General features: G+C 31.2%; 1 protein-coding gene across 1 annotated transcript in view; it reads left to right on the forward strand.

Moving 5' to 3' along the window:
* LOC143071738 (elongator complex protein 1-like) overlaps positions 1-10,244 on the forward strand; it is a 42,996-nt gene extending 32,752 nt beyond the window's left edge. The window contains exons 23-34 of the mRNA XM_076246258.1: positions 376-521; positions 1,378-1,501; positions 2,336-2,433; positions 2,790-2,991; positions 3,342-3,403; positions 3,717-3,779; positions 4,185-4,359; positions 5,094-5,220; positions 6,483-6,610; positions 7,184-7,338; positions 8,689-8,764; positions 10,092-10,244. Of these exons, the coding sequence (XP_076102373.1) occupies positions 376-521; positions 1,378-1,501; positions 2,336-2,433; positions 2,790-2,991; positions 3,342-3,403; positions 3,717-3,779; positions 4,185-4,359; positions 5,094-5,220; positions 6,483-6,610; positions 7,184-7,338; positions 8,689-8,764; positions 10,092-10,171 (1,436 nt within the window). The 3' untranslated portion in view covers positions 10,172-10,244. The remainder of the gene's footprint in view (positions 1-375; positions 522-1,377; positions 1,502-2,335; positions 2,434-2,789; positions 2,992-3,341; positions 3,404-3,716; positions 3,780-4,184; positions 4,360-5,093; positions 5,221-6,482; positions 6,611-7,183; positions 7,339-8,688; positions 8,765-10,091) is intronic.
* Positions 10,245-10,422: the final 178 nt, after the last annotated feature.

Consider the following 10,422-nt stretch of genomic DNA (forward strand, 5'->3'; position numbering starts at 1 on the left):
AAATATACAGAAAACCACATTTAAACTTTAACATGGCTATGGAGATTCCTATAGAGCTGGGAAAGATATCAGGTGCCCCAGAATATAGGTTTTTCATTCCCAGCATGCAACATCAGATATGTGTCTTTTTTCTCCACATATATGACACATTCCTGTTACAAAGTAATTCTCCTTCTTCAGATTCTCTTATAAAAATGACATAGATATTTTGTATATACAAAGATGAATACCATTTTTTATAGGCCACTTCATATTTTGATACCTCTTGTTTTATCACTAGTTATTTAACGTTATTTCTTAGAGATTAATAATGAACGTTGTGATCAGCTTACATACTGTAATATATTTATTAACTTCCACATGTTCATATGACAGAGAAGCCTCTTGATCAAGTTGTAGTTAGTGCAGAAGAAGCCCTGAAGTATTTACTGTTCCTTGTTGATGTCAATGAAATGTATGATGTGGCATTGGGAACATATGACTTTGACCTTGTACTTATGGTGGCAGAAAAGTCACAAAAGGTAATTTTAAACCAAGATAAATAGTTGTTAAAAAGATACATAGTTTTTCAATTCTAGCAAAATCACTTTTTTAAGTTAAATCTCAAATTTTTATTTCTTTTACATTTTTAAGAAGAAAACTCTGGTGCCAATGTAGATATTATTAGTTATCTTGGTGTAATCAGGGGTGTACAGAATTTTACACCGTTGTTGAAAATTCATACACCCTGAGGCGCAGCCGAATGGGTGTATGAATTTTCAACAACGGTGTAAAATTCCGTACACCCCTGATTACACCAAGATAACGAATTTATTTCTTATGAACAATTCCTTTACTCATTTTAAAATCAGGATGTAAAATTGTAAAAATGGTGATAAAAATTTTCCAAGCGTAATATTTTTTCAATGTCCATGTTGCTGCAAATTGTCAAATACTTTTTTACTTTATTTTTGGAAAAATTCAGAAAATTTTTGTGTTCTTTTGAGTTTACAAAAAAATGAAAAAAACTTAATATTTGTTTTAATTTTAAAAAATTTTTTTTTTTTTAGCATTTTCTTAACATTTTTTTCTTTATTTTGGCAAAATTTTATTTTTTAATATTTTTTAAAATTTTGGCAAAATTTTATTTATCCCCGGGTGAACAAGGGTGGGGTGTTATTTACACCGGGGTAGTCAACCAATCAGATTGCAGTATTTTTGCTGCATAAGAAATAAGAAGTTTTATATCAATTTCAATTGATTATTTTACCTTTAAACCAAATATAAGTAAATCACTTGAAATTTTAAATTAAATTTCATCTGCTGAGTAAATGGTGCATTACTTATGACTATCAGTATGCATTTTAATTACCAAAATGTTTTTGTTTTATTATTCAGGATCCTAAAGAGTATATACCATTTTTGAACTTATTACGACAACTAGAAGGCCATTACAAGCATTTTACCATAGACCGATATTTAAAAAGATACAAAAAGGCATTAAATCATATAACAAAATGTGGTGAGTATCCATTCTGATTCCATCTCTTTAAAGTACATGACTGAAATATAGAGAATAAGAGAAAAATCTTCAATCTGTACTAATGACTACTGTGTACCAAAACATAATGGCATGATTTTAGACAAGTTTATATACATTGTAATTGATCAAATGGCCATCTGAAATATGTAGCATAATTAAAACAAAAGTAGTTTCTGATTTTGTCCAATGGATACTTTCTCAATTCAGAACTACCTGATATTTGGAAGCAAGTAATCTTAGCATAAGTTTGCTATACCTTTTGATACATTTTTCAGGCTCATCCCTAAACAACTCCTGTTTATTAAAAACTTATCAACATCTAAACAAATAATGACCACATTTAAAATTTTCTTAAAATTTTTCACAAAAGCTATGTATCAGAAATTCCTAAAATATGGTATCAAGATGTATGTGACATGCTAGACTTTATGATTCATTTTCACATTCATGGCTTTTCAACTTCCTGTCAACCGAATACTTAGGGGTACTATTATTGAGCAGTAGCTCACAGATAAACTTGGTTAAAACTGGAGTTCTACAGCAAAACAAACAGTTTCATCAATCTTTGCTTTACATGCACAAAGTATATTCAATGTATTATATTAATTTAATAAACGTCACTGGTTCATTTGCTTTAGAAATTTGAGAATGGAATTTTGATACATTTTTGCTTAAACTTAGGAGGAAAATTGTTACCTAAGTTTTTATATGTGAATTATGGTTATTTTATAGACTTTTCAAACTCATTTGTGAAAAATATGATAAACTTTTATCTGAAGTTTGATAATTGTGCATTGTTTTTTATATTATTAGGTGCAGAACATTTTAATGAATGTGTAAGTCTAGTCAAGGAACACAATTTGTTTACAGAGGCATTACAGCTGTATTCACCAGGCTCTCAGCAATACAAGGTATTAAGAAGTTTATATAATACAAACAAACAATTTTACATTTATTTAATTTCATCGTAAATTGGGTAATAATAAATTTCTTTTTTTTTTAAACAAGACTATGTTGAATCTAATACATACCTTTGTCTTAGCTGTTAAGTTCTGTAAAGCATCTGTGAGCAATTTAAGGTTATGGATGTTTATTTCTGATAATGAATATTAATACTTTCTAAATTGGCTTTTAATACAAATCTTACAAATGTATCTTCTTTGAAATGGTTTCATTCATTATCCAGCCCCTAATTACATGTTTAAAGAAGATATTCTTCAAATGTCATATATGCACATTGCTACAATTTATGGATTGTGTTTTTCAGCACATAGCCACTTTATATGGAGATTATTTATCTGAGAAGAGTAAAGACGAGGAAGCAGGCATCATGTTTGTCAAGGCAGAGTGTTGGGAGCAGGCATTGTCATCATTCCAAGATTGTAAAAACTGGAGACAAGTATTCTGTATGACAGCGCAACTCAAATACAGTCAAGATAAAGAGGTGGATATAGCCAAGAAATTATCAGGTAATTTGTTTCAACAGAATAGTTCACAACAATGATGAGAATGGAGTATTATCAGGGAATGACATGAATGGAATTATAATATCAATAATTATCAAAAGAACCTCCCCCCCCCCCAAAAAAAAAAAGAAAAAAAAAAAGGTATTCTCATGATTAAATAGTCTAGATGCAAAAAAAAAATCAACAGAAAAAAGGATGATGGGTGTAATTATATAAAATTTCTTTTCATTACATTTAATTAAGATTTATTTTTAGTTCACATTTCTAATAAGGTCAAACTTCAGTTATGCATGTGAACATTGTTACCTTTTTTTTTAGACTTTCATTGAAAAATGTTTTTTGTTTATTTACAGGTCAATTAAAGGAATTGAGAAGACATCAAGAGGCAGCTGTAGTGTTGGAGCAGTATGTTATGGTAAATAAGGGGTTCACTTCTTATAATTGTCACAGCATACACAATAAAAACACATTCATAAAATTTTGTAATGAAATGTTTTAAGAACAGATAAAGAAACCTTAAAAAATCAAGATGTGGTTTCTAAGATTTCAAATGAACTTTTATTCCTTTATAAGACAGATGCATGCTTCCAATATGAGCTTTGTTGTTTTTATTATAGGTGATGATAAAAGGAAAGTGATAAGGGTTAAAAGAGTATATATTTATATGTGATTATGATGCTGTTTAATGTGCAAACAACAAAAAAATTAATAAAAAATATATGTTTTAGGATGTAGAAGAGTCCATTGTATGTTTGATAGAGGGTTGTTTGTGGGAAGAAGCTCTCAGAATGGTATGTTTTGTATTTATTTTTTATGTTGATTTGGGTTATAAATCTGCTCAAATAAACTGTTAATATTTGCTTACATGTATGTTATGGAATAAGGCTTTAAAAACACATTTCCATCTGGTTTTCATACAGAATAGATCAACACATTTTTGCGTGATATTGAACTTGTAACATGTGTCCTGTTGATGTCTCCTTGAGGTTTGCCTTATATTCCCTTATATTTATTCATGACTTAGTTCAATATCCCATTAATTGCTGTTTTATTTTAGGGTCAATATTAATGGTACTCAATTTTAACAAAGCTTTTTATGAATGGTCATGTATAATATACTGCTACTTTGTCAACTTTATTTTAAGATTTATACAATTATAATTTAATCAAACTTATTTCTATGTGGTATCTTGTAGATGTACAAGCACAGCAGAACAGACTTCATTGAGTCCAATCTGAAAACAGCCTTGGTAGAGACATGTGAACATCAAATGGACACCTTGAATAACTTACATAATGATTTTGACAAATATACAAACAGGCTTGATGCTGTCAGGAAACAGAAAGAGAAAGAAAGATTGGAATTTTTAGGTAAACTTCAACTTAATTCAATGGAAGTCTTAGAAAAAAATTATTTATTTGATTTTTAAACCGGATTTTTGTGACAAAAATGTCGGTTATTGATTTGGGGATGTATGGTGCGCGTACGGTCGGGCGGGCAGCAACCAAATGTTGTCCGTGCATTTATGCATGAATTGTTCAACCAAAGCATCCCAAATTTTAATATGTTGTTACTGATAACAAAATGGAGGTCAAGTTCAATAATGACGATTTTGACTTTTACTGTTCAGGAGTTGTGGTTCTTGAAAGATTGAAAGATGGCGTTTCCAGTCATGTCCGTGCATTTACTCATGAACTGTTCAACCAAAGCTTTTCAAATTTTGATATGTTGTTACTGATGACAAAATGGAGGTCAAATTTTATATTGACGATTTTCTCTTTCACCGTTCATCAGTTATGGTTCTTGTGATATTGCCAGGACACAAATAAATGTTAATAAATCTGGTTTGCTGTCGTTGTGACAGCCTTTTGTTGTTATTTAGAGAGTAAACAGTTTAAAATCAGAAATGGATTGTTGTTCACCTTTGCTGGTGCTTTTGAAGACAATGTTCAATTAACTCTATTTTTTTTCATGTGAAAAATATCTGCTAGGATTTCATTTGTATCATTTTCCCAGATTTTACTAAAAGGCACCTGACTTCCTATTATGTTTTTATTGATATACTCTCAAATAATTTGAATAAATACTTCATTTTCTATAACAGAATCTGGTGGAGACTTAGGTGCTGATGCAGACTTGTATTCAGACACCAGTAGTGCTACAGGGGAGAGCGTCCAGTCATCCAGATATTCATCAGATAGTAGACAGTCTACTTACAGTAAATCATCAGGGTATGTTACGATCTTTGTCATAGGCAATTTTGGTTAAGTCGTATTAACCCTTTCAAGGTGAACAATGCGTTGAGGCATCCCTGTAGCCAAGTTGAACAATGTGTTGAGGCATCCCTGTAGCCAGGCCAAACAATACTTTCAGGCATTGTCAATCATGTGATAAAAATATTTTTCGTCTTTCAACTCATTTACCCCTGTAAAGTTGCGTTTAAGCCAATAAATATATAGGTTTTCAGGAAGCTTGCATATCACAGTTAAAGAATACCTATTCTGACTGAATTTGATACCTAATATATACTACAATACAATGAAAGATCGCTAGCGTCAACAAACAAAATAAGCCGTCGCCATTTTGTACAAGACATGTGAGGGGAACATGTGACCTTTTTGGTCAAGAAAATGTTATTTGGAAGGAAAGTCAAATTTAATTTAATGATTAATTTGATTAATATTATGATAAAAATAACGAAAAACGATTTTTACAATTGCATGGAGAATAAAATTAAGTAATAATTGTTCTTCCTTCGGCGCGGTAATTGGATGTTTCCCACGAGTGCAAAAGGTCACACTTCTTTTATGGAGATTCTAAATGAAACAATCCAATCACCTTCCTCTCTCACTAGCTCGATGTCAAGGACGCAAAATATTGTAGTAAATATTAGTAAAATGTCGTCTCATGGTCTGTATCGTGCCTGTAACATTCTGGGACACAAAAATGTCCGATAGTTCAGAGGACGAGTTTGAGGGATTTTCGGAGGGAGTAGTAGAACTTCCTTGTCAACGATATGAAATGCATTTCTCTCAAAATGGCATAGGTGATGATTTCATGATCATTCAGTGATGTTGAAAGAAAACTGTCAATACAAGGGAAACTTGACCTAATAAGAACTGAGGTTTAAAATGCATATGGATTCAGAAAACAAGGCAGAAAGTGGTTACTGTAAATTAAGAAATTATTGTGTGCGCATTTATTATTGCGATTTTGTCATTTTAGACTAAGATGCAAATTTAATGTGTGAGTTATTGACTAAAACCCTGTTTAATTCATATCAAAATGCGAGTTTAAATATTGCAATTATAACCCTGTCGCATTTTTCGCAATAAAAACATCGCAATAATTTCTGAATTTACAGTAACCTGAAAATACAGGTTTTCGGTTTTAATAGGGTTGACTGCATATTTAGTTTTAAGGGGAGTTCTGCATTCATTAATTTTACAAAAAAAATAGTTATTAGTATCTCAAAGTTGTGTTTGTATGACAGGAAGTCTTCCAAGAACAGAAGGAAAGCTGAACATAAGAAATGGAAGTTAAAAGAAGGGAGTCAATATGAAGATTTAGCATTAATAGCAGCTCTGTCTACAATTATAAAAACAGTGGATAACCTTAGAGGTCAGTGTCCATACATAAAAAGTCTGTACACATACTATACATCAATATATAGGCAGAGGTATTGGGTCTGGCTCTGATATACCTTTTAACTATGCATAGACAGATAAATGTTGTGAAGCCCTATATATATGTTTACATTAAAAGACTATATAATCTCTTATGTCAGTATTAATATATGAACAGAGGTATAGATATGTGGTGTATCTATTTTGAATAAGATATTGGATCATCTGAGAGGTTATAATTTCTTGTAGTCAAGCAGGTGTAGTCTAGTAAATTTTAGCTGATTTTTTCATGTGTTGATAAAGACAGTGGCCAACTTCATAGATCTGTATGATTGTTTTAACATAGTTTCAATATCTGCTGCATATTTAGTAATGGAAAAATAATGCAAATCAGAAAGTGAATAAATATGTGCATTTCTTTGAAATTCTTTAATAAATAGTGATTGTCAAAAATCCTTTTAAATTGATGACAAAAGACATATGTAATAAACTGTCTTATTATCTCAGTATTTATTAGTATGTCTGAGAGATATCTCCTTGGTCAACTTCTTCTAAATAAACATTGCAGATGAGATCCAGTCCCTATTAAAGGCACTGGTTCAGTTCCATTTTGACAAACAGGCTGTAGACTTACAGAAGAAGTATAGTGACTGTCTGTCTGATATAGAGAAAGCTATTCCAGATATATGGAGTGATGAAGCTACAGAAAACAGAAACGAACCTGTAAGTACTACTGACAATAAGGGCTGTTCTACAAATCTACAAAAAAACATATATGGCATCCAGGAAAGGCAATTTGAATATGCTACTATGGATGGGTGCAGGGTTTCCCCTGGGTCAATTATCTTTTTCGCCACCTCTTTTGCCAAAACAAAATATTTTTCGCCACTTTATTTTTTTTTTCGCCAAGTAACATAATTTAAAAATTCTTTTTCATCGTAAATGAAAAAGTTTAGATGTAAAACTATGCTTGAAACACGTGCGTCGTTAAAACTACATATCAAGTCCCCTCTCAAATCAATTATCTATATCAAAGTTGAAAGGTAAATTTTAAGTCAGAGAATTTTTCTTGCTATTGAACATTTTTCATCAGTTTTTCTTTCCAGACCAAAGAAAAGGAGATGTCAAAAGTTTGAATCAAACATGTGCATTGCAAAGTTGTTAACAATCCTTTATGTGACATGTGATGGATGCCATTTAATAATATCATTTAAAAAATTTGTCAAACAATACAATGAACACCTTTATAAATTAGTTTTTTAGTCCGAGAAAACCTAAAAATGTAAATAAACAAGATGGATGAAATAAAATCGTTACATATTTCTTTCGCCAAATTCTTTCGCAAATGATGAATTTTATTCGCCACAATTATTATTTTTTCCCAAAATGCATAAATGACGACCGCCAGCGGAAACCCTGGATAGGTGTGTATATAAAGTATATAATGTATGCAGGTCTCCAATTTGCTTCTATGGGTGGTTTCCCTATTATTACAGTACCTTCCCTGTGTACACTATATGCTTTGATGGAAGATTGCATTATATGATTGCAAAGGTTTTATTAAGTCATGTACATTATTTGCTTGTATATGACCATAGTAATTTATATATGTTCCAGAGCTCAATAATATCAAGTTTTACTGTGTAAGAAATTTTAGATTTGCTGTTTATGAACCTCCTTTTTGCCAATAGTTTAGAAGTGGTAATACACATGCAATAGTGCCATGCCACTTAATGTTAGTACTGCCACTTCAGTATCATGATAATAGCCTGCCACCTTTATTAAAGGTTCAAAGAATTTTCACATATGAACCAAACATTAAAATCACTTAAAATATTTTAAAGCTTTTTTATGTAGTCATACATTATGTTAATCCACACTTCCATATACAAATGGCAAATAATCCTGTATTTAGATTTTGCATGTTTAAATAAAATTGCTGGTGTTGCAGGAGAGTATAGTGTTGATTTGAAAAGATCACTAGAAATTGTGTTTATGTAGTTTATTGAATATCAACTCTCAATAAAACTTTGAATCTTGAATCTTGAAGTGTTATAATCTCTTTGCCTTCAGGTACTAGGACCTATGACAACAGCTAATTCTATAGCTCAAGCAGTGCAGAGAGGTCAGGTTGTTTCTGAGAAACAAGGTAAGAATACATACTTTACATTGATTTTTTTTAAAGTAATTTCAGTTTAGAAATATTTTATCCATTATTTTTATGCCCCACCTACGATAGTAGAGGGGCATTATGTTTTCTGGTCTGTGCCTCCATTCGTCTATTCGTCCATTTGTCCGTTCGTTCGTCTGTTCGTTCGTCCCGCTTCAGGTTAAAGTTTTTGGTCGAGGTAGTTTTTGATGAAGTTGAAGTCCAATCAATTTGAAACTTAGTACACATGTTCCCTATGATATGATCTTTCTAATTTGAATGTCAAATTAAAGTATTGACCCCAATTTCATGGTCCACTGAACAAAGAAGAAGATAGTGTGAAGCTCAGGTTAAAGTTTTTGGTCAAGGTAGTTTTTGATGAAGTTGAAGTCCAATCAACTTGAAACTTAGTACACATGTTAACTATGATATGATCTTTCTAATTTTAATGCCAAATTAAAGTATTGACCCCAATTTCACGGTCCAGTGAACATGTAAAATGATAGTGCGAGTGGGGCATCCATGTACTATGGACACATTCTTGTTAAAGATTTAATTTTGCACTATACACAATATATTCAGATGTCAGGCTTTCCAATTAAAATAAAATCTAAAATAAATTCATAAACACACAAAAAAAACCAGCACATTTATCAAGATAAAAGATCTCTGAAAACTTTTTGGGGCAATTTAAACTCACATCAAAGAAAAACAAATAGTGATTAAAGACTACATGGAAAGGAAAACAGATTCTATTTTGTATGTGGTATACATTTCAAGGTCTGAATTATTTAAAACTATTTTAAGATTTTAGCAGAAGCATCCCATACTAATGGCACTTCCACTTCCACACTAGACGTTTAACAATGTAATATACATGTTCCTGCATATTAATTAAGGAATGACTGCAATATTTTTTCTGTCTATGAAGAAATAACATAAAAAATGTGGTGCACACTGAATAACGCGCATAGCAGGTTATTTAACAGTGTGCATCACATTTTTTATGTTATTTCGAATAGACAGAAAAAAATATTACTGTCATTTCTTATAATCTAATTCTAAAATCCATTTAAACTGTAGAAAACCATGAAAAACCGTTGATGACGTCACGGTCACATGACTAAATTATGTCTATGGGCTGATAACAAAATAACGTCAGCCAATCAGAAGACGTGTTACATTCAAAATTGAATTATATAGATATAATTTACCATAAATCAAGATTAAGAAAGTTAAAATGTACTTATTTATACAAAAGAAAAAAGACATGCAAATTATTATTTCATAGCATCATTCTTGAATTAATGTTTTCATTTCTTTCCAGATCCAATTATAAGGATAGCACCTACTTTAAACAAAGATAAGAAATGGAAGCTTGTAACACTGGATATTGGGAAAAGCTGATGAAGTGCAATAAACTCTCATTTGTGATTGACTGTGATGTTAAAATATAAAAAAAATAAAGTAAAGAAAATTCTTTATTTTGTATTTGTGAGGCCAAAAAGATATGTAAACTTGTAATCCTTGATGTTATTTCTGGTTGGGTCACATGACAGATAAGCTATAGGAATCATAGGAATGTTCCATTCTGTTATTCTAAATTGTCAGAGGCGGATTTAGGGGGGGCCCAGGGGGTCCGGGCCCCCCCATTTTGG

Source organism: Mytilus galloprovincialis, chromosome 4 (assembly GCF_965363235.1).
Source record: "Mytilus galloprovincialis chromosome 4, xbMytGall1.hap1.1, whole genome shotgun sequence".
Taxonomy (NCBI): Eukaryota; Metazoa; Mollusca; class Bivalvia; order Mytilida; family Mytilidae; genus Mytilus; species Mytilus galloprovincialis.